Here is a 26,206-nt window from a genome sequence, read left to right as displayed (position 1 = left end):
CAAGAAGATTTTTAGAATTATATCTTTATTATTATCTTTATAGTTATCGTCCTTGATGTGAACGGACCTTAAGAATGAGAAAGAAAAGTGGAGGAGGGAGACAGTGACACTTATATGACAGACTGTGAGAAAACTGTGTGTCGGATCAGGATGATCTATTCACCCTCTATTGTCCTGCTGTGGCCGTTTCATCCTTGGAGGATTTTCCGGGTCATGGAACGCCGCACTAACCAGACTTTTTAATAACTGATTAATTCCTTGCAACACACAATGTGGCAAATGCGACAGGAATATCAATGAGTCAGTCTGCTTAAAGGTGGATTTTCCATTGGAATTATGCACTGTGACATCATTACATTACACATGCTGAAAAGGACTCAGGGAAGCGTTCGAATGTTCCCAGATCTCTGGAAAAGACGGCTCAAACAGATGACTGGAAAAACTGCAAAAAAGGACAAAACTTGTGACTGCAAGAGGCAGATGAATGTTTCTGAGTTGATGATGACGAACATCAAAACGTAAAGCACAAATGAGGGTCGATTCAATTTGCACAAAAGATGAAGATGACGGCACATGCTAGTGGATGAGTTTAATCAACTCCACAGCAACTACATCAATTTATCCACTAACCATTCAGAAACGTCTAAAAGTTGTAACTGAGTCTCTCCATCAGTGTCGACTCCGGTTTGAACAATGTAAGGCTGAACACTGTCGTCATTTTGGCTGCGTGAGATTCTCCAGCTTTGTTGTTGTTGAGCTGTTAAAGCTCCGCCCTCTTCTGGAAAGTGGGCAGCTCATTTGCATTTAAAGGGACAAACACAAAAACAGTGTGCCCCAAATAGGGGCAAATTTGACAAGCTATAATAAATGATCTGTGGGGGATTTTGAGCTGAAACTTCACAGACACATTCTGGAGACACCAGAGACTTATATTACATCTTGTAAAAGGTGCATTGTAGGTCACTTTTAAAGCTTCAGGCAATGATTTTCAGTGTTTTTTTTTTACCATCACTGTCAAGTGATATTTCACAGGTCCATCGCTCGAATTACACACCGATCATAATGAAATGGAACATGTGTAATGTTAAACACACATTTTACAGCTACGAGAGTGTCGTAAAACATAGACACGTGACCGTGGATAAACTGTAGCTCAATTATCGTAAAGCCGTGTGGATGAGTTACTACTACAACTACAGAGTTTCCCACGCAGGCCTGAAAAGTAGGATCAGGTCAAGGTGAGTTTTAGCAGTTAAACACAACCTAAACCATTTAAAACGCGTTTGAACCATGAAATTGCTTCACACTATATGTGGGCAAGAACATCGAAAATGAAAGCTTAAACATGATGTGTGTAAACTTCTAGTCTTCATTGCAAAATCTCTGCGTAAAAAGACGTACATCTTCACCGTTGTGTTTTACATTCCATGAAACCAGGAGGTGCCTGAGGACATTTTTAGCTGGAGAAAAGCACAAAGGTGTCCTTGAGCTAATGGCCCATTAAACGAACTTAAATAAAGCTCAGCACACAGGATGTGAAATGAGAAATTAGCTGAGCAATTCACTTGATATATAGATGTAATTTATGTCCACTTTAATAGCCTTAAGAAGGGCTGATAAATGAAGCATACAGAGCAGCGGCTGTGAACCGTAAAGTTGAGCAGTAACGAGTTGTTACTGGAGTCGGGTCAGAGGCCAAACTCTGTCATTCCTACAGAATATTAGTAAGCAGTACTGGAGAGTAATTAAATAAACGTAGTAAAACTATTGTGCGTGCAGCTTTGCTCTCATTAAATACCTTCTTAGTCATATGTAACTTTGGGGAGTCGGTTCATTTTTGTGATTCAGTTTATTTTGGATGGTGCAAAAATGATTTAGTGAGACAACATTCATGAAACATTATAAATGACTGTGTAAATGAGTTGTAAAGCGATTCTTACATAAATTGTTGCATGCAATTAAATGTCGTAATGTACTTTATTAACTTTATTAACAGAGTTTAGCCAGAAATTATCAAATGCTCATTTGATACTTTTTTACTTACATTTCACTTTCTCAATCTTACGACTCAAATATGTGAAAATCATTCACTGATGTCAAATTATTAAACAACTTAAAGATCGAATTGGCTGTATATAAACAACAAAAATTGTAAAATTGAATAGAAAAATAGAAAAAAACGTAATCAGAGCTCAGTCATTAAAATTAATTAAAATATTATTATTTTTTTAAATCCATGAATCAGTGTAATTTTAGTATAATATAGATTTTTATTAATATTTTATATTTATTTTTTGTGTTATATTTCGTTTTAAAAAAATTAAAGCTCACTGTCATTAAAATGAATTAAAATATATAAAAAAATCTATGAATCAGTGTTATTTTAGTATAATATAGATTTTTATTCATATTTTATATTCATTTTTTGTGTTATATTTCCCTTTTAATATTTAAAGTTTTTAAAAAACAATTAGAGCTCACTGTCATTAAAATGAATTAAAATATATTTAAAAATATTAATTATATTTTAATTATATATTAATATTTTATATTAGTTTTTATTGTTATATTTTTCTTTTCATTTTTAAAGTTTTAGTCATTTTGTGTGATTTTCCTATTTTTATTATTTTTTTAATATATCTATATATAAAAGTCATTTTTTAGTTAAACTAAATGAAAATGAGAAATGTAGCTGAATAAACAAATTTTAAGGTTTTATTTCAGTTTTATTTATTTTATATATTAAGTTTCTTTATAGCTTTAGTTTTAATCAACTCTTCCATGAATATGCATTAAATAAATAAAAATGAAAAAGATGCAACAGACAAAAACATGATTCCAGCATCATGAGGAATATGTTGGGTATTTTGTTGTCATATTATTATTAGTAATAATTATTATTATAAATATACATTTATATAATAATTATGTTATATTTCTTGTATATATATATATATATATATTAGTATAACAATAGAATTCATATTCTATTCTATTCTAAATGAATCATACAATTAGTTTAATACGCATTTGTACATATAAATAAGTAATTATAATAATTTCAATGATATTTTAATAATTATATTAATCATTATAATTATGAAATTAATAATTATATTAATCTAATAATAATATATATTTCATGACACAAAACATACTGTCTTTATCATTCATGAACTTTGGCAACACCTGCTTTGGTCATTACTTCAGATAACAGACTGACTCCTCCAGACTTTACACTGTAAATCAACTCTCTTTAGCTTCATTTCCACAAACAAGCTGTCGTCTCCGTTGCATTCCGAGAAACTACTAACGAATATTTATCATTCCCACATATTTTCTTCTCCGTACTATGTGCTAAACTCTTGATAAAAGCCTTTCCACTGAGTCCCTGGGGTTTCCTTGTCTAATCCGGTCAATCCAGGCTCCATAAGCAAGTAGCTTGTTTCTTCTAACAACAGCCAAAGTTTGGATTCCATCAGGAAACGCAAGCCAAGGATGAAGCCTTCTCTGATCAGAACTAAAAACTGAGACATATCTCTCAATGACTGTAGGATTAAAGAAATTAGAAAATTACCAACACAGAAATTCCATAAACTGAGGAAAATCTAATTTATTTTAGTCTAAAAACTGATCTAATTAACTCTTAGTTATTTCTTTTTGAGCCCAAAATGACCTCAGCGTCACAGACTCAACCGTATGACAGAAATACTGCTGTGTATATTTCCCTCAGATCCGTCTGCCAATTTCCACCCGCAATGCATTCTGAGATTGCCTTATTCAAGAAGGCCTCAATGAGGTCTCTAGAAGTCAATGTCAGCTCCAGCTCAGCTCAACTGTGTCCAGCAGAAGCTGACAGCGCTCTGACAGGTCTGTATTAATAGCAGAAGGTCTCAGCTGTCAGGTGTCCGTTTGATGACTTGCATGACCTGCTATAAAACTGACAAGCCGGCAGTAGCTCTAGACGTCCCCCTCCATTAGCATCAACAGACCCTCACCATACGAGTTCAACACCACGACGTTCAGATAGAACCCTCAGGACAGCGTCTGACCCGCTGAGCTCTCCCCAAACATGACCTCCTTCTCTAAAAGATATAAGGACTCAAAAGAAGTGACAACTCAAAGTATTCAACTCATTTTTTTAAATAATTTGTATGTATATTTTTTACTTTTATATTAGTAATTACTAGTAATTTATTATTAAACACTATTTAGTGTGTGTATATATATATATATATATATATATATATATATATATATATATATATATATATATATATATATATATATACATATATCTTACAGTATGTATTTATATGTACCTAATTGTATTATATTTTTACATTTTAATTTATATAATTATAATAATATTAATTAATAATCTAATAATTTTAATCCTAATAATTTAATTTGCACGGGTATATATGAATTAAATTAATCATACAATAATTAGTATAATTAATACAAAATAGTTTTACAGTCCAAAACCAGCTGAAGTATCAGGATATCAACTAGTAGTAATTTTGGTATTTTGTTATTATTAATAATTATTATTAAATTAGTAGTAGTAGTAGTATTAGTAGTAGTAGTAATTTACATTAATATAAATATAATAATTATAACATTTTCTGTATATATATATATATATATATATATATATATATATATATATATATATATATATATATATATATGTAAAATAATTTGTATAAGTATGTATATTTTTTACTTTTATATTAGTAATTACTAGTAATTTATTATTAAACACTATTTAATTTTATTTATATATATATATATATATATATATATATATATATATATATATATATATATATATATATATATATATATATATATATAATTAGTATAATAATAGAATTTCTATTCTATTCTAAATTAATCATATAATAAATAGTTTAATATGCATTATTAGTACATATAATTATTTCTAATAATTTAAATTATATTTTAACATTTATATTAATTAACCATCTAATATCTGATATAATATATATCTAAATATTTTACTTGCATATATGAATAAAATTTATCATATAATAATTATTATTATTATAAATAAAATTATAAATATAAATTATTAGTATAGATTGTTCATAATATATTAATAGTACATGTAAATTATAATAATTTAAATATTTTAATAATTATTTGAATTATTCATCTAATAATTGTATATAGTCATGTTAATTATAATTTATGATATTTATATGTTTTACTTGTATATGAATTAAATTGATCAACTAATAATTATAATTATTCTAAATAAAATTATAAATACTGTATAAATTATTTGGTAACACTTTACAATAAGGTTTCATTAGTTATCGTTAACATGAACTAAGAATGAACAATACTTCAACAGAATTTAATAATGTTAACATCTATTGATACATTATTAAAATTTGTTAACATTAATGCACTGTGAACAAACAGTGAACCAACAATGAACAGCTGAATTTTTACTAACTAACATTAACAAAGATGGATGAATACCGTAACAAATGCATGTTAGTTCATGCGTTAACCATCGTGAAGTGTTACTAATTATTAGTATAAACTGTTAAATGTACATATAAACACAATATCATACAGTATGTTCTGTGACGACAGATTTTGCATTCCATCAAAAGGTTTGATAATTGTGTCCAGTCACAACAGAAGTTCCCCACGAGAAGCATGACTGAGCAGTTTGGCATGTTCTGACCTCCAGCTGAACCAAGACGTGAGCTCACGGCCCAGAAATCATTGTTTTTATCAAAAGAGCCACAATTATTCCACAATGAAAGAGACCTTTCAGCCTGGACCATGAAACGCTGAACTGACAGGAATATAACAAACATGTGACCATGACAGAATTGTGTGCATCGATGTTTATCTGATTTTCCTGAAATTTGAGATCTGCATGTGCAAACTTTTACTTCTTTATCCAAGCTGTCTGATGTCATTCTAGCCGTACAGAAACTGCATGTTTTCCATTTGCAAAAAAAAAAAAAGATTTTTAACTACTGCATGTTTTGATTAGTGGCTTTAGCATGTGCCAAGTTCAGCAGCTTTCATAAGAGATGAGCTGTGTTGTATTAGTCTCTTTTTAAAGCTACTGAACTTTAGCTTCACATCAGCTCTTTAACTCAGATTAATAGATCTCTGAGAGCTTGAAGAGTTTCCAAAAGCTGATTTTCCTCAGGTGATGACAGGTGAAACAGAGAGGAATCTCAAACAGAGGTAGAGATTCTCCACGGTTGGTTTTGGTTCTGAAATTCATTATGTGCTGAACCCACAACATGTCAAACATCTTCACCTGCTTCATCTGAGGCATCATGGGACTCTGTCAGGGAATGGAATTAACTGACTCGAACTGACAGAAATCATCTGGCAGCTGTGGATTACAAGTCAAACCAGAGAGTGACTTTCCTTTAGCAACTCACAGAGACTTTCATCCACGAGGCAGATGGACTGCAAACAGATAATCTGAACATTTGAACAGATTCACTGATGAATCTGCAGATGTTCCTCAGAAGCTCGTACAGATGTTAAGTGTTCTGTGGTTATCCTGATACTTTAAGCATGTTTTATGGTACAACAGATGAAGTATATTGTTTTACAAAAACATATCTTTCATGCATTATTGTTATTAATTCAACAATATAATAAATAAATAAATATGCATGCATTAAAAGTGAAGAAATATAATAATGATAATAATAATAATAATAATAATAATGCATGGAATAAATTGTTTAAAAATATTATGCAATATATAAGGTTGTATCATTTTAATATACTGTATATGTGTGTATATAGTAGTATAAATAGTAATATATAATATTAATATTAATATTAATATAATATTACATGATTATACATTGTTTAGAAATAATATACAAAATATTGGGTTCTATAATTTTAATACAAAAACATCTTTCATGCATTATTTATTTTAATGCAACAACAAAATGCATTTTAAAAAATTAAAAAATTAAAAAATAAATATGCATGCATTAAAAGTGAAGAAATATAATAATGATAATAATAATAATAATGCATGGAAGAAATTGTTTAAAAATATTATGCAATATATAAGGTTGTATCATTTTAATATACTGTATATGTATATGTGTGTATATAGTAATTTAAATAGTAATATATAATATTAATATAATATTACATGATTACACACTGTTTAGAAATAATATACAAAATATTGGGTTCTATAATTTGAATACAAAAACATCTTTCGTGCATTATTTGTATTGATGCAACAATAAAATGCATTTAAAAAAAATAAAAAAATTAATAAATAAATATGCATGCATTAAAACTGAAGAAATATAATAATGATAATATTAATAAAAATATAAATAATAATGCATGGAAGAAATTGTTTAAAAATATTATACAATATATAAGGTTGTATAATTTTATACAATAACATATCTTTCATGCATTATTAATACTATATATATATTTTTTTTTTATATTATTTATTATATATTTCCAATGGTTAAACACTGTCAAGTTATTGACTTTTTTGATTATATTCTTAATCTATAACAATTACTTCAGTTGATTTCTCTAACAATAGCTTCTTTTCAAGCAGTCAGTCAGTTCTCTGAACCACTAGTCAACTGCTTTGCCTTAAAGAAGAAAAAAAAGGCTTTATTTTGTTTAAGCAAAACTTTTTTATTTACATTTTGTGGTGAAATATGACCAGGACATGTTCTTGACAAGTTTTGTGAGATTCACCCATATTTTCACCCTGATTGTCTCTATTTTCCAGTGCCAGGCTGGCATTATAGAAGATATATGGGATAAACTAGGCCGCAGTCTCCATTACTCTTTCCTGTAATAGATTGTGGCTGTTAGTGTTTACGTATGTGTTTGTGTATGCCGACCGAATCAATCAGCATCACTCTTAACGACACGCATAAGGAGCTGTCCAGAATAAATGACCAATGGTTACCAGCTGTGCACATCTGAGTCTCTGTCTTGAAGAAATGGTTGAGGCAAACAGACTTAAAAAATGAAACAGAAAACAGCAGACGAAAGCCATCAGGTCATGCAAGCTGCAACATCTTAGACACTTACAATGTTGCTGAAAGCTGTGTAATAATTGAATCTCGCCTGTAACACTTTGAGACACAAGCGGCTCTCAGATTACTCAAAACCAGCGTCTGTTATCACTCCACGGGACAAAGAGGAGACCACAGTAACTGAAAAAGTAGGGCAAGATTTGTGAAGAATTTCCTGTCGTGTGTAGATTATCACCAAAAAACAACATCCTCCATTATTAGCATCCTCTCTCACTGGCTACAAATGCCCGTTACAGATAAAATTCTTGGCTTTCAGTACATTGGAGACTCAAACAGCCCGAGAAAACTCTCTGTTGGGGGGAAACTTGCATTTAATCAAAAGGAAATGCTATCAAAATCATTAAAACTACTAATAACGGACTCTTTAAGAATGCTTCATGGCCTTTTCTTATTCACATGAGAGCTATCTAAACAGCTATTAAAAAGTCAGTTTGCAGAATTTCATCCCTGCTTTGTATTGCTATAATGTCAGTAGTAAATGCAAACAAACAATGTTTACTCTTTCTCCGCATTACCTGGACAGAGAAATTATTGATTACAAACCCGATTCCAAAAAAGTTGGGACACTGTACAAATTGTGAATCAAAACAGAATGCAATGCAGTTTCAAATTTCAATATTTTATTCAGAATACAACATAGATTACATATCAAATGTTTAAACTGAGAAAATGTATCATTTTAAGGGAAAAAGAAGTTGATTTTAAATTTTGTAGCATCAACACATCTCAAAAAAGTTGGGACAAGGCCATGTTTACCACTGTGTGGTATCTCCATATAACAGTCTGCAAACATCTGGGGACTGAGGAGACAAGTTGCTCAAGTTTAGGAATAGGAATGTTGTCCCATTCTTGTCTAATACAGGCTTCTAGTTGCTCAACTGTCTTAGAAAGATCTGGACTGCAGGCTGGCCATTTCAGTACCTGATCCTTCTTCTACGCAGCTATGATGTTGTAACTGATGCAGTATGTAGTCTGGCATTGTCATGTTGGAAAATGCAAGGTCTTCCCAGAAAGAGACGACGTCTGGATGGGAGCATATGTTGTTCTAGAACTTGGATATACCTTTCAGCATTGATGGTGCCTTTCCAGATGTGTAAGCTGCCCGTGCCACACGCACTCATGCAACCCCATACCATCAGAGATGCAGGCTTCTGAACTGAGCGCTGATAACAACTTGGGTTGTCCTCTTTAGTCCGGATGACATGGCATCCCAGTTTTCCAAAAAGAACTTCAAATTTTGATTCGTCTGACCACAGAACAGTTTTCCACTTTGTCACAGTCCATTTTAAATGAGCCTTGGCCCAGAGAAAACGCCTGTGCTTCTGGATCATGTTTAGATATGGCTTCTTTTTTTACCTATAGAGATTTAGCCGGCAACGGCGAATGACACTGTGGATTGTGTTCACCGACAATGTTTTCTGGAAGTATTCCTGTTGTGATTTCCATTACAGTAGCATTCCTGTATGTGATGCAGTCTAAGGACCCGAAGATCACAGGCATCCAGTATGGTTTTCCGGCCTTGACCCTTACGCACAGAGATTGTTCCAGATTCTCTGAATCTTTGGATGATATTATGCACTGTAGATGATGATAACTTCAAACTCTTCGCAATTTTTCTCTGAGAAACTATTTTTTGATATCGCTCCACTATTTTTCACCGCAGCATTGGGGGAATTGGTGATCCTCTGCCCATCTTGACTTCTGAGAGACACTGCCACTCTGAGAGGCTCTTTTTATACCCAATCATGTTGCCAATTGACCTAATAAGTTGCAAATTGGTCCTCCAGCTGTTCCTTATATGTACATTTAACTTTTCCGGCCTCTTATTGCTACCTGTCCCAACTTTTTTGGAACGTGTAGCTCTCATGAAATCCAAAATGAGCCAACATTTGGCATGACATTTCAAAATGTCTCACTTTCAACATTTGATATGTTATCTATATTCTATTGTGAATAAAATATAAGTTTATGTGATTTGTAAATTATTGCATTCGTATTTTATTCACAATTTGTACAGTGTACCAACTGTTTTGGAATCGGGTTTGTATTTGTTAGCAAAAGTCTGTCTGACAATGCAAAACGAAAATGTTTCGACAGTTCCAGGGCTTTCGTGAAAATTACAGATTGTACGCATTTTTCTATACCTGCCCACAGACAGTCAAATCGGACAGCGCTGGGTTCTTCACAGGAAACAGAAAATAACTCACTCCTGCTAAACATTTACTCTTTGAATTCTTGGATGCCATTTTGACAAAGTTTGCTAAGAAGTATTTCCTACTGAAGCAATTGGCCAAGCCAATCCAATAGGAGCAGATTAGGCATGGCCTTGGATGAAAACAAGCCCAGTGCATTATGGGTGTTGTAGTTTTCTTACCTTTTCAGCAAAACGGAAGACAGCACTTTTTCCTCTGTTTTCTCTAGTCAGGTCGCACTGATTTTAAACATCTTTTCAACTTTCCACCGCATAGACAGCCAGGTTTCAGTGAAATCCCATTTTGCCAGCAGTTATTTACCCCTTTAATACCAGCTGACCCCATTTAATATTCTCAAATCTTCATTGGAAATATAAGGCCACATCCACACAAAGCAAAAATTCCGTAAACATGGCGTCATCTTAAGAAATATCTGCGTACACATGAAACCACTGAAACTAACTCAAAACGATGTAGTATACATGCCAGATCAGTATGTGGTGCTGTAATTCTGCCACAGAGATATACTAAAAACAGAGAATAAGGATTGGAGCATGCGCATAAAACCTTGCGTGCTGTATGCAAACTTTAGTAAAGCTAAGTAATAAAGTTTTACTTTAGTAAAGCTAATAGGCTCATTAGCTTCTGCGGCATGAACACAAGCACGTATCGCTATTGTTGTTGTTGCTGTTACGTGATGTAGCGTGTCTGACTAGGGTCGAGACGTGGGGTGATGACATTATCGTTTCACAAAATATATGAATTGGCTGTACACACAAAAACGCAAGGGTGTCGTTTTCAGATTTATTCACTCTGGGACCCGCTTTCAAAGGCTCCTAAAATGCCAGATCCGTCTGGATGAAACTTTTTATGTATACAGCTAAACACGTCTCTGGGCTCTAAATGATATTTAGAAACAAAGCATTGAAACTGTTCAGTCTGTTTGGACTCACCGTACTGGCAGCTCGGACCACTGAAGCCGGTCGGACAGTCACAGAGTTGAGCAGAACCTTCTCTACACTGACCTCCATTAAAGCACACGCCATAACTGCAAACAGCTGTAAGAGACAGAGAGAGAGATGGTGATCACATGGACGCTGACACGAGATATTAGAGCATGCTGTTTCATCAAGTGTTTCTGCTGTACTATTAGCCTGTTAACACCCGAAGAAAACACACACCTGAAGTGTACAAAACTGAGATCATAACACCAAACACTTGAAAATAAACAGAGAGTACATCACATCTGCCAGCTGTCTGAAAATCTTGGATTAACTATCAGGGCCCGTTTCAAACCCACATCACCAACACAAGTACATTAGTGTTGTTAAAAAAATAAAAAATAAAAAAAATAAAAAATAAAAAAAAATAAAAAAAAATAAATAAATAAAAATTAAGTAAAAAAATAAAAAAATAAAATAAAAACTAAAATAAAATAAAATAAAAACATGACATATTACAATATAAAATAAAATAAGTTAATAAATAAAACTACTACTATCACTGAAATAAATTAAAAAATGAAATCAAAGCTATATAGAAATTTTAAAATAAATAAAATAAAATAAAAACTAACCTAAATTACAAAATCAAAATGAAAACTGAAAATATAAAAATAAAAGCTCATTAAAAATATTAATAATACTACAATAATATATAAATAATACCAAAATAACGAATAATGAAGTGCATGAGCTAACATGTTATCATGTATGATGACACTACCACCATAACACGTTGATATGTAAATTGCGGTTGTCATATTATAATGTATATAATTATATATCAAATTTCATTTTTATTTTCAAAAAAGCAAAAACTAGTTGTTCAAAGTCATTGCCATCATGCATACAAAATTATCGTGCATACATGTCAATAAAAAATGTACAATATAAAGAATGCGATTTAATGACCCAAAGCAAATAACACAAGTTAGAATCAAAACATTGATCAGAATTAGCATTTCCATTGTCAATATCTTAATATGAATAAACCTTTGGCAAAGTACAAGTGCATAATATTACATAACATAAGCATGTGAGGAGAAAGTGCATGGGGATGAATCCCAGCAGACCAACATGTGTTTACAAAAAACATTGAAACACTGAAATACCTTCAGCCCGAGTCTGATAAATGAAATCCACATGGATAGACAAGCTGTTGTGAGCGATTAGCCGATCTTCAATCACCTTAAATGAACTAATTCAAGGACACATTCCCTCTCAAAACATCTGAAAGAGTAGGTCATGAAACAGCATTTCTACCTCAGGGATGGACAATTAACTGTGTTTGCAACAACAGGCATTGTTGGTCATGAAGACAGACCACCCAGGACATTAGTTATGCACATTCCTGGCCCTTGTTCAGGACATTCCCGTCTACAGCAACAAAGACCTGCTTCCATTCACTCCTTATAGCCGCTATTATTGGTGGTCAGTTCTGTTTCGAATCACCTTGTCAGCATCAATCAAAATAACTGGCCACTTTCTGCTCCTGACTTTTGCTCCCTAATGAAAAGAAGAGGACTTTCGAGTGCACATTTTGTTAAAGTGGAAGGAAGTCTCGTGAAGCACGCTTCAAGCACTAAGGGCAATCAAAAGTCATCGAGTCAATTGGTATACTTGAGAAACAAAGAAGTAAACAGGGTTAGCGTACCCCAAAAGACCCCATTTGAAAACAGCTTCGGGATTAAGTTTTGCACACACTTAGACTAGAATGAGAAACAGAATTTCTTTGTCTTCCCGCTTCCCAAATTAAACCAAAGCAATCCTCCGAAAGCAGCCTTGATGTGTGTTATTTTATGGGTTCCAGTTCTGCAAAGTGATGCAAATCTCAAAAAGCCTTTTCAATGAAGTTTCATCTGGTGGGTTGCACAAAATCAGGTCAGTTATAAAATGCAATGCAATTGTGCATTCTTTGGATAGCAAAATTAGTTATCTTATTACCTATTAAAAGAGAGGAGAAATTACACCCCTTTTGTTGTCGAAGCCAAAGATCATATGTCAAACGCTACAGAATTTTGGCGCAAATTCATTATCACTTTGTAGAAGTTATTCAGATGCCGACATTGACAGGTTGCGTGACATGCACTCACCCTTGACAAGTATGCAGACTACTTTAAACACATGCTCAGTTGTAACAAGAATAAACAATGTGGTTTGTATGCTGACCACAGTTTGTTTTATGCAGTGAATTATCGGTTCCCAAGAGCATCAAACCATCAAAATTCAACTGACATTTCGAAACCAGACACTCAAACTATAAATACTGTAAAACACGCATTTACTGCTGTTTATGTTGTACTAAATTGTTAATGTTCCAACTCAGCCAAAGTCAGGTTAATCATTTTGCATATTGTTGTGTCTGTGCAGTTCATGGTCTTATTAACAAATTTCAGTGTTTGATTTTAAAGGCATCTGTGTTTACTTTTGTACAATAAACAGATTTTCAGACTGTATTGGGTCAGCACAATGGAAAATCTTTATTACACTCTAATAAAAACTGGTTCCCAAACATTTGAGAACCAGTAGTTTCATTCCAGGACGCTCATAAGAAAAAGTGTCCAGCAGACCAATGGCTCTCACTAAAGGGGCGAGATGGCGTAAAATGATTTTTAAAAAGAATAAATATGCTTTAAAATGAGCTAAAACAGCAGAAAAAGGGGGTAAATGTACATTATCTTATTTTAATTTGTTCCCTCAATTGCTATTTTTATTTAAGAACCAGGGTTTTCACAGCCTTGGAAAACCTGGATATATCAAGGAATTTTAAAAGTGTGATTTGTAGACCTGGAAGTCATGGAAATTAATAAAATATTTTTTTTAGAATTATGTCAAGCTCTAGAATATTTTATTGTGTAGACACTGCTTAAAAATAAACAACTATAAAAGTTGTAAATGCATTGGTAATACAAAGTGTAAACTCTAAAGAACATTTACTTATTGAAACTTAAATGTAGATATTTTAATTATTTATAATTATTTTATTTACTTATTTTCAATAAATATTGTCATAAATATAATTACTTATATTTATACAAATATTCAAATTAAACAAATTTGAATGACCACTTCTAGTTTTTGTAAATTCATTGGCAATTAAACGTGTAAACTCTAAAGAACATTCAGTTATTTAAACTTCTTTAATTATGGATTTTTTTAGTGAATTTTAATTAATTTATTTATTTTATAATTATTTTATTTACTCATTTTAAATCAATATTGTTGTAAATATAATTTATAATATTTCTAAAAATATTCAAATATTTAATTAATCGCCACTTAGTTTCAGTAAATATTTAAATATTTAATTAAACAAATTTAAATGACCACTTCTAGTTCCTGTTAATTCATTGGTAATTAAAAGTCTGAACAATTAAGGACATTCAGTTATTTAAATTTCTTTAATTATGGAATTTATTTATTTTAATTTATTTTTTAAATTAATTTTAATTAATTTATTTATTTATTTATTTTATAATTATTTTATTTACTTATTTTAAATAAATATTGTTGTAAATAATATTTATAATATTTCTATAAATATTCATATATTTAATTAAACTCATTTAAATCGCCACTTAGTTTCAGTAAATATTTAAATATTTAATTAAACAAATTTAAATGACCACTTCTAGTTCCTGTAAATTCATTGGTAATTAAAAGTCTGAACAATTAAGGACATTCAGTTATTTAAATTTCTTTAATTATGGAATTTATTTATTTTAATTTATTTTTTAAATTCATTTTAATTAATTAATTAATTTATTTATTTTATAATTATTTTATTTACTTATTTTAAATAAATATTGTTGTAAATAATATTTATAATATTTCTATAAATATTCATATATTTAATTATACTCATTTAAATCGCCACTTAGTTTCAGTAAATATTTAAATATTTAATTAAACAAATTTAAATGACCACTTCTAGTTCCTGTAAATTCATTGATAATTAAAAGTCTGAACAATTAAGGACATTCAGTTATTTAAATTTCTTTAATTATGGAATTAATTTATTTTAATTTATTTTTTAAATTCATTTTAATTAATTCATTCATTTATTTATTTTATAATTATTTTATTTACTTATTTTACATAAATATTGTTGTAAATAATATTTCTATAAATATTCAAATATTTAATTAAACTAATTTAAATCGCCACTTACTTTCAGTAAATAAAAAGATGTGAAAATGGCCAGCTTTGTCATTACAGTCAAACTATCCTGTCTTGGATGATCGGGGACTCTAACCGCTACATTAGACTAATTAGCATTTAAGTGAGGAAAAGCAATCACCGCATGCTTCCTTTTGTCAAAACAGATCATTGAATGACGGCAACACCTCGGAGATGACCTTTCAACTCCTCAACAAAACCCAAACTGCCACACGCTTTACTGCCACTACAAATCTAACAGCCTCTGGATTGTCCATCCCAGCTGGCCAGTGAATCACGCCGAAGAAAAAGGTTGTGAAGACAGACGCTCTGAACGTGTGCCAGTCAGACGGCGGGATTTCTGGTGTGAGCATCAACTCATGTTTTGTCCATGTTCAGCGGCTCAGAAAAAGGAGTGATTAGTTTGTCCCATTTCTTAAAGTGCTTCCAGGTCTCAAGTTGCAGAGATAAAAGCCAAGCGTGCAGTTTAAAGACAAGGGAAAGACGTTAAGCGGTGTACAGGAATGCATGCTGAGCGTGTTTAAAAACAAACCAAAGCTGGATCAGTGACGAGGCCTAAATCTTGCAGGTATAATGAGTAGTTTCACCTTCTCAGACAGACAAAGAGGTCTTTGAGGATTGTGTTGGCTCTAGTAATGAAACCCCGGAGAAAATCACAACTTGCGGGATAAACTGTTATGCAACTGTCAGTCATTCTGGCATGAGACCACTCGAGCCGCCACAAGTCCGGCATGAAAACGATCAGCGGACGTTAACTTGATTAACTTGATTTTAGAGAAGGATTTAGTTCAGGGGGTTTTGGGTACAAGGAACTGTTGTGACCGAATGTGACCCTGTCTCAAAACCACTTCTGGGAACTGTAGAGTCCTGCTTAATTCTCCATCCAAAAGAGAACAACAGACTCAACGGACCTTAGTCAGCACAGACGCCAGGTTTGATTTGACGATGAAAACTAGGATCATCAAGTCGACAAAACATTGAAAATGTCATGCACAAAACTCCAAGTCTTTTAGACAATACAAGCTATTGAACAGACTGTACTTCTGCCTCTCACAACCGTGTCAAATTAAATAGTCAAGTCATCTTTATTTATACAGTGCTTGCAATACAGTTTCAAACAGTAATAATAAACAGGAAAATAACAATCAATGATGCAAACTTCATCAAATATAAGGAAAAAGACATTTTTGAAGCTCTTCAACGAGCGCATACACAGATACACACGGAAGCGTTTGAAAGCAGGCATCTATCAGCAAGTCCCAAATATATCTGCTGATAGACGCCTACTTTCAAACTCACAAAGATGTCTATTTACAACGTTTTTGAAGCATTAATCATTGTAGCCAATCACAGACATATCTGTTGAGCATATGAACACAATGGCCAATCAGAGGTGTTTAAGAATCCGCTAGGGGGAAATGCTGGTATTTTTTGTGGCACATTTCTTGGTACCGAAGTCTGTACTTTTGACAACCCTGTAGATGTAAAGTTCATTAATTATGAAATGAGTTCAGCAATTAGCAGCTGTGCAGAAAGAAAGAGTCAGTTCAATTAGGGCCCTATAATTTCCGCGATCACGGAATTACGGACGGAATCGCGGAATCCATTCATAACAACGGAATTTACTATATAGCGCAGAATGTCACGGAATTTGTCAAATTTTTGATGAATGAATTAAAAGCAGGTCAGTACACTTAAATTAAATTGCGATATAGACTAGTGACTGTGAATATTAAACCGCAAAAATACTATTTAAACATGAATCCTGCTCTGAAAGTCACTTCATCAGCATTTAACCACTTCATTTGAGAAAACTACCATCATAAACACAGAGAAACTAAGGAAAACCGTCAAAATAAAAGTTCGATTTAACTTGACAGAAACATATTACTGTTGTACAGTAGAATTTAGATATATTAATTTAACAATAAATTATTGAAATATTTTTTTAATAATCTCAGTGTTTTAATTTTAAGAGTAAGCTCTGTTGTGCAGCACAAAAAAGTTTAATTTCATGATTAAAAGATAAATTAAATGGTATGCATTCATTTGATTGCCAGAAAAAATTAAATACACAACAGAACCTCTGAAAAAAAAAAAATCATAAAAATATTTTTTTAATTAATAAATATTGTTGTTTTTAAGAAATTAAACCATTAAAATGGAATCCAGAAAACAGAATTTGGTAAAAATAAAATTTGAGGGGAAAGAAGAAAACGTTTATCATAGGGCCCTAAAAAAAAAATGCTAATTATTTTGTTAAACTTTTATTAAATTGTTGGTAAATTGGTCAAGATTCATTATTTCAATTAATTAGACATGCTTTTTGATTTCTAAAATTAAATTTAACCATTAAAATGGAGTCAAAAAATAAATACAACGGAAAAATTTAAAACCGAAAAAACGGAATTTGGAAAAAAATAAAACGGATTTCATAGGGCCCTATTCAATGTTGATAAAGTTAAATTCAATAAGTGTTGATGTTGCAAATTTTATCAATTATGAAAGCAGCTTGAAGTTTTGCTCTCTTCCGATAGTGTCAGTGCGGTCAGATCGATAATATATGGTGTCTTACTTGAGGCGCCGATATACTTCAAGCAAAATAGAATAAACTCTTATGTATGATTTTACTTCAAACTAAATCAGGCCAAAACAAAGTCAGTTTGGAGTTTGAGTGGAGAGATTCGAATTATCTCGCCAAAGCAAACTTTATGGAAAAGTTTGATCCGACTGGTAAACACCGTCGAAAAACCATTGGTCCGTGGTGATGATGTGATAGGTAGGTGTGGCTCTGAGGCTCCGCCTTCTTTGATGTGGAAATTGCATTTCTTATGTTCAGTCCATCAAGGTCAGACGTAAGTAAAAACATGAACACACTGGAGAGTTGCTTTATAGTAGAAACTGAAGTTGTAATTCTAATTGAATGAAACACTAGCTGTGTTTCCATTACTGTTCAAATTGCACAAACTGAAATTGCGAATTGAAAATTAGTGCTTGGATAACACGCCTACATCTCCTTCAATTAAAAATAATGGCTAGTGCAGTGGCTGCGATATATATAACTTAATAACACCCATTGCCATGATTTTTGGAATGACTTGTCGCGTGCCTAAATATTTTTTAGTCGCATAACATCGTTCAATGGAAATGCTGATTCGTTTTTTATCGACATTTTTAAAATATCGCAAAAGTTTTGCACAAATCAGTAATGGAAACCTGGCTAATGACTGTTTTCATGTGTAATACCGTTAAGCTGATGTCTTTAAAGCAATCCTTTGTATTGTACACTCTAAAAAATGCTGGGTTAAAAACAACCCAAGTTGGGTTGAAAATGGACAAACCCAGCAATTGGGTTGTTTTAACCCAGCGGTTGGGTTAAATGTTTGCCCAACCTGCTGGGTAGTTTTATTTAACTCAAGTATTGTTTAAAAATTACTGTTCTGCTTAATTAAAATTAACCCAAAGTATGTTGGAAATGAACATTTATTAATGTTCAATGAATAATTATTAAACAATAAACATTTATTAAATTAATAAATGTATATTAATAAACAATTAAATTTATATTAATAAAATATTAAAGCTTATTAATAAACATTCACCTTTTGTCTATTATTGTTGCCTCTAATTGCATCTGGTTTTTAATTTCCCAACTATTTTGGGTTCATTTTAAGCTAGCCACAGTAACAATAGTTGGTTTAAATAAAACAACCCAGCAGGTTGGGCAAACATTTAACCCAGTCGCTGGGTTTGTCCATTTTCAACCCAACTTGGGTTGTTTTTAACCCAGCATTTTTTAGAGTGTAAGCAATATAAATAATCATAACGTGACTTGAGTGGAGTGCCGAATTGCAGAGTTTGCGCAGACATATCCATGTCTTTATGATCAGATGCATATTAACATATTCATCAAAACACCTGTCCTGAATATTCATTAACAGTATTCCACTGCAAAGGAATTTATAACTTCTTTTTACCCCTAAGTGAAGAAGGAAAAATCACTTTGTCATTGCCTTAAGGGTTCACAGCTATAGGCCACTCTTCATCAGGGTATGCAGACTACGACAGTCCTATAAAATCCTATCAAAGGATTCCCATCTGATCCATTTAGGCACAAAAAAGTCTCTCGCTGCCAAACTATTAGAAGAGCTCTCTTGTTACCAGAACAATGAAAATTACGAGACCCCACCCAGAGCAGACAGCAGACGGGATGAGCTGCTGAAATCCAATTACTGACCGGGTCTTCTGGCTTTAGAAAGTAAAACAAATTCAGGCAAAGTGAGATCAGCTTTGTTGCTGAGGCCAGCATGACTATTACAGTCGTTTGAACAAACCTCCAACCCTAAGTGTTAAAATGTGGTGTGTAATTTGTACCGCACCATTTGAACTACATGATGATACCTCAAATCATGCGGTTTGCGGAACTTTCTGGGCAAATTTCACCATAATATATTGACTCTACTTAAATCCATAAAACACAGAATCCACAGCCAAGAGGATTAGAGCAAATCTTGACACTAATTTCCTAATTCCACTGTGCTTTTGTTAGAGTTATAAAAGGGAACAATGGAGAGCATGACTAGTTCCTTCACGTGGTTTAACAGCTACAAACATTCAGAAAGATACATAGTAAGAGTTTGAGTACTCTCTAATCTATAATCTGGACACATTTACACCACTGTAAAATTAATTACCTGTGGCCTAAAACTCCACCTGTTATTCTACCAACATCACTTGACCTTTAAAAATCTCTCTAGCAAAAAATCATCATAAATATGGATTTCTGTCATTGATGTTCACAGGCACATGCTTCATTTTTCAGTAAATACTGTGATTCATCACATGACATTTAAAGGAGACTTACGATACAGGCATCCGGCCTCCCCATTGAGCCGTGACCATCCTGAGCAGCACTTGTAAACCGTCTGGTATTCCTGTCGATACACTTGTCTATATGCAGTGTAGTAAGCCGTTCTGTGGAGAAAAAGAGAAATGAAGAAATCTTTAATTGTTTTATATTGTCTAACACACACACACACACTCTCCTACTGCAAAAATGACTTTCTGTCAGACAGACAAACTGGATGATACAATGAACTGTACAAAACACACTTTAAGAATATTTAAAGGGGTCGTTTATTATGATTTTTTTTACTTTAGTTAGTGTGTAATGTTGCTGTTTGAGCATAAACAACATCTGCAAAGTTACGACGCTCAAAGTTCAATGCAAAGAGAGATATTTTCTTTTACAGAAATCACTACAACAAACGACTAGTAGGGACTACAAGGAGCTTCTTCCCGGGTTGGTGACATCACTAACCCCAAAATTTACATAAACCCCGCCCCTGAGAACATGCAACAAAGGGGGCGGGTCCATGTTGGGCTGCTTTAGAGAAGAGGAAGAGTTGTTGTAGAGTTTTGCATCATTTTACGCCGGACTACTTCACAAACGAGGGTCAATTCAACACTGGATTTGCACAAAAGATTACTATGACGGCACATGCTAGTGATGAGTTGAATCAACTCCACAGCAACTACATAAATTTATCCACTAATCATTCAGAAACGTCTAAAAGTTGTAACTGAGTCTCTCCATCAGTGTCGACTCCGGTTTGATCAATGTAAGGCTGAACACCGTTACTGACAATCCTCATTTTGGCTGCGTGAGATTCTCCAGCTTTGTTGTTGTTGAGCTGTTAAAGCTCCGCCCTCTTCTGGAAAGGGGGCGGGGAGCAGCAGCTCATTTGCATTTAAAGGGAAACACACAGAAACGGTGTGTTTTTACTCACACCCAAATAGGGGCAAATTTGACAAGCTATAATAAATGATCTGTGGAGGATTTTGAGCTGAAACTTTACACACACATTCTGGAGACACCAGAGACTTGTGAAAAGGGGCATAATAGGTCCCCTTTAAAAAATGGTCAAAAAGTCAGTAAACACTAATACACATATATAAACAAAATGCACACCATATGTAACTGGAACAGCGGCAATCAGCAATCATCTTCAAGCACAAAAAAATTTAAATTGAAGAGCACAAAAGTATTTGTAGCACAATATATGCACTATAAAAGAAACCAGTCTATCATTTAAAAAAGAAAAGACAATTAAGATGTTTTTCATTTATTTTTCCATTTAGCACACAGGTAAAGATTAAGACCCATATACATTCTTTATGAGTATATGTGTTCTGTTAGTCTGTCATCAGCCACTTTTAGTGTTTATCTGCGTTCTCTCTGTGCTAATAAAGGCCTTTCGTTGCGTCTTTGTGGTTAGTCAGTGAATAAGTCACAGTTAAGTCATGACTAATGCTTGTGGATGAGCTCCGATGTGTGAAAACACAAACATATGAGCACTGTAATCAGCGCTGCGACCCTTTAATGATGCTTTCTGCACATGTGAGATCCAGGGTTTCCCTGTAGTTTAGAGTCCTGCTTCTCGGCTCCAGAATCAGAACCCTGCGCTCTTTGTTTATAGCGCCTAATTGCAGGGCCCGGGTCTCTTACTTGCTAAGTATACAGAGGAAAATGAGCCGGTGCGAAGTACAGAGGGTTGTCAAAGCGTGAGTTCAGGGCGTTTTCCTTCTATCTTGTAGGTATGAGAGACCCTCTGGAGATGTCTTTCAAATTGCTGCTTTCGTCAAGAGTGTAACTACACCTTACACTTAAAAGAGTCTGATTAGAGAACAAAGATAAAGCATGAGAACTAAATATGCTTTAGAAGGGAACAATGTGGAGCACAGTTAGTCATGCTTGGGAAGGCAGCATCATCATTACTACTGCATGATAAGGAAAATAAGGGATTTGAAGAAATGCATACTGCACAGCATATAGCACATACTAAGTATTTGAAACAGTGTGCAACAATAAACATGTCAAACAGACTGCATGTGCATGTTTAATTATTGTTAGAAATGCTTATTTCACATTTTTACACTCTAAAAAATGCTGGGTTAAAAAAACCCAATCTGGGTAAAATATGGACAAACCCAGCAGGTTGGGTTAAAGGGCACCTATGCCCTCTTTCACATGATGTAATATAAGTGTCTGGTCTGGTCAAGTTTCAGCTTAAAATACCCCACAAATTTGCCCCTATTTGGGGGTAAGCAAAAACATGCCTTTAACTATATTAATATATTGCTGGCTAAAAAAATAAATCCAAAATTGGTTGAGAAAAATGGCTGGGTAAAAACAACCCAATCCCTGGTTTTGTCCAAATTTAACCCAGCAGTTTTTAGAGTGTAAATCAGGTTTTGCATTAAAAAAAAAAACACTTTTTGCAGCAAAATTTGGTTGAAGCTTCTGGTTCATAATGAAAACACAAAGCCGAGCAATTTGCATTGTGGGATACAGCACCCAGCTGTAGCGAGTCATCTGAATATCCCATGCATGTGGAAAACATGCATACTACATTATATGCATGCTATATATCACAGAAATAGGGTAGTATGGTAGCTGATTGATCATACATGACGTTTATGTTCTCATGAAGATATCTGCACAGTGTGTGAATATCAGTCCCACCTCCTCTCGTATCCCATGCACCAGGATTGTCCCTGGCATCCTTGTTTCCAGGCTTTAACCATCCGTGTGAAGGCCTGGACACACGGCTGCATCTGGGCCACAAGCTTCACCTCCTGATCAGCACATACATTTGGCCTGGAGATAAAACACACACATCAGGTAACCTGCAGGTTCAGTCATCCGTTCAGGCAGTTTTAATAAACTGTAATGAATTTGACAGGGGAACAAGTTGTAAGACTGTCAGTGACTTATACACTCCATGTCAAATTGAGCAATAGTGATCATTAAAATAATAAGAAAATGCCAATAAATCATTTTAATCATCTCTGGACTAACAGATGACAAGATACACATGATTTACATCTCAAGTTCCCAGACTGATATATTAGTCACTCTGTAAAAATGTTCTATACCCTCAAACATAGGCTGATCTCCACGAGTCTGAACCTCCAGGCGATTATTTTCATGTCTGGGATTATTGGCACTGGATTTTGTTATAGAGAAGCGAAACTGTTTGCCTGTGTTATTTTTTGTTAATCACTCATGTTAATGCAGCATGTCGCAATTAAAGGGAGATAATGCACTAAAAAGTTGGACGCTGGATATCTGTCTAATGCGCACCAGCTCGTGTGCATCAAAACCTAATAAACAGTCTACATAGACAGCATTTTTGGGCATTATAAGCACGTTCTGAGTCATCTTAACTAGGCTTCCTTTGTAGGCAGCTCACTATGTTCTAAGAACGTTTTGCTCTCATTGCCATTATGAAAACATTATTTCTGAATGTTCTCTAAACAATCAAAACGTTCCATTTTTTTGTAAACATTATGGAATCGTTACTTTTGAATGTTCTCTGAACGTTCTGAAACAAGTAGCAAGTAATAACGTTTAAACATTTTTCAGAAAATGTAGCGTTCCGATCAAACAAATGTATAAATTTCGTTTTTGTCATTATAGAACGTAAGACCAGACAACTTTAAACGAAGGTTCTATTATTGTTACTGGAAGAACCTCACCAAAACGTTCCAAAATGGATTGATATTCACCCAGAGTCTCATGTGTTCGCCAATTAATACGCGTAAATACGCGTCAAAGCGAGTCTCCAATTTAACTAAAAATGTGTTTTGATTGCAATAACTTAGAATTGATATAATACAAGCACGTATATGAGAAGTACATTCGTTCATTAAATACATTATTTATTGTGGCATTCAAAGTAAATTAGCAATAATAATCTAGAAGCGCGCGCAACTGATCTAACTCGCATTAGTTACTCACATGTGCGGCATCAGGTCTTTTCCAGAACGGGATGCTGCATTAATTCCATGAATTAGAATGATTAAAGAATAAAATAACATATCCATCTTCATACGCTGAGTCCTGCGCCTAAATAACACACTTAACATGATAAAACAAGCTAATCTGAGTCCATACTAATCCAAGGTCTGGAGCGGACTGAAAGCGCAGCAGCAGATGACAAGACTCTCAGATCCACCTCAGACACCAGCTGAGATCCAAATGCCCTCAGGACACTCTGTCTTCCTGTAGGAGCAGTGAAGGGAATGTCATTTGAGAGGAGCGAGACAAATACAGGAACAACCTAAAGCAGCTAAAGAGCTGACTGACCTCCTTCAGGATGCTCGTTACTTCAGCTTGATTTACTGCATCACTTCAAAGTGCCCAATTCAAAGGGAAACACTTTATTAGTCCGATTTTAGAGTCAAATGAAGGTCACTTTGTGATGTTTACACCACTGAGGAACAGACAAACACCTTCTAGTGTACCAGCAATGAGGATATGATGGATTAAATAAGTCTGAAAGCATATTATTTACACTTTATTATTATTATTTAAAGCCGCAATTAAAGTTATAATAATAAAATGATTACTGTAAATAATAAACTATTCTAAAACATATCCAATTTTTGGATGTCACTTTATCTTACACTGAAACAGACCCTTCACCATGTGACATCAGAAGTTATTCTCTTACAGGACGGGACTGCCGTGGGGTCAGCGAACCACAGCTGAGGGCAGAGGATGATGAGGTCACCGCTGGGATCAGGGAATATGGGGCAACAGAACCCGGAAAGCATTCCCTAATGCTCCTCTAGGGGTCAATGCCAACCAGGGTTCAACACCTCTGCCATGATCAGAATGTGAAACACACCTAAAAAAACATCTGCTGGTATTTTGAAGACATGTGGACGTGTCAGTCCAGGAATATTATGTGGGAATGTTTAACAGAATTCATTAAAAGTGGGATAAATACTGTGGAACAAAACATTAACATCTTGTCAAGAATGAATATATCCTAATATTATATTTCCATAACATTTCTCACACAACTGACATGAATGTAGAAATGTTCCCACATTTTTTGAGCCAGTGAAATGAATGACTGTGAAAGTTTGCTGAGGCCCCCTGGTGGAGAATAATTGTACAACATGACAGTAGTCAGTCGTTTTATCCCTTTAAACTCATGTTTGATCACCAAAATTACATATTTTAACGTTTTTTCCCGTGGAAAAAAAAAAATCTTTATGCCTTAAAATAGCTTGAATGTAACTCTACACCCTTACTTACTTATGGGACGTTTTTGTACGCAATGCTCCATGTAGCAGCCACCCAATAAACATCTTTACTACTCTTACTGTAATATAAAACCTGTTAAAACTAATGATATTTTAATGAAAATATTGCCTCATACATATGCAAATATTTATTTCCGTATGCCAAGTCGCACTGGATGGCGTTGTTCATTGGTCAGGCATCAACCAATAAAACGGCTTCACCTGACGTTTTTGCGTAACATGTCAACGCCCATCATCGTCTGTTTTACCTTCAGTTCATTACAATGGAAGGAAGCGGCGTTTATCTTTTCTTACAGTCTATATGATGAACTTTGCTGCCATACGAGGCTTGAGAGGAGCTCACCACAGTATTCGTTCAATACAAAAACAGACATTACACTTTCAACAACTCCGCAACATGTCTCAGTCCAAACTCCCCGTCACTCTGCTGGGAACCAATGCGTTTGGTGGACGCGCGGACGCGCACATGAGCGCGCAGCTGGTGCAGGTGTTCTTAGAACGCGGGCACGATGAGCTGGACACTGCATACATGTACAATGATGGACAGGCAGAGACCATCATAGGAGACATGCAACTTCCTAAAACAGGTACAGTTCTTTCTTAG

General features: G+C 33.7%; 2 protein-coding genes across 5 annotated transcripts in view; one reads left to right on the top strand and one right to left on the bottom strand.

The window, feature by feature from the left end:
• The window catches only part of megf6b (multiple EGF-like-domains 6b), a 94,723-nt gene extending 70,208 nt beyond the window's left edge, over positions 1 to 24,515 (bottom strand). For all 4 annotated transcript variants that reach the window (XM_067387092.1, XM_067387095.1, XM_067387094.1 and 1 more), the window contains exons 1-4: positions 24,287 to 24,515; positions 23,009 to 23,143; positions 20,348 to 20,457; positions 11,257 to 11,361 (exon numbers count right to left, since the gene is read on the bottom strand). In XM_067387092.1, the coding sequence (XP_067243193.1) occupies positions 11,257 to 11,361; positions 20,348 to 20,457; positions 23,009 to 23,143; positions 24,287 to 24,414 (478 nt within the window). In that variant the 5' untranslated portion in view covers positions 24,415 to 24,515. The remainder of the gene's footprint in view (positions 1 to 11,256; positions 11,362 to 20,347; positions 20,458 to 23,008; positions 23,144 to 24,286) is intronic.
• A 1,407-nt stretch (positions 24,516 to 25,922) lies between these two features.
• Positions 25,923 to 26,206, top strand: part of LOC137020951 (aflatoxin B1 aldehyde reductase member 2-like) — a 3,521-nt gene continuing 3,237 nt past the window's right edge. The window contains exon 1 of the mRNA XM_067387091.1: positions 25,923 to 26,189. Within this exon, the coding sequence (XP_067243192.1) occupies positions 26,000 to 26,189 (190 nt within the window). The 5' untranslated portion in view covers positions 25,923 to 25,999. The remainder of the gene's footprint in view (positions 26,190 to 26,206) is intronic.

This window comes from Chanodichthys erythropterus, chromosome 6 (genome assembly GCF_024489055.1).
Source record: "Chanodichthys erythropterus isolate Z2021 chromosome 6, ASM2448905v1, whole genome shotgun sequence".
Classification (NCBI taxonomy): Eukaryota; Metazoa; Chordata; class Actinopteri; order Cypriniformes; family Xenocyprididae; genus Chanodichthys; species Chanodichthys erythropterus.
This window is presented reverse-complemented; position numbering and strand designations above follow the sequence as displayed.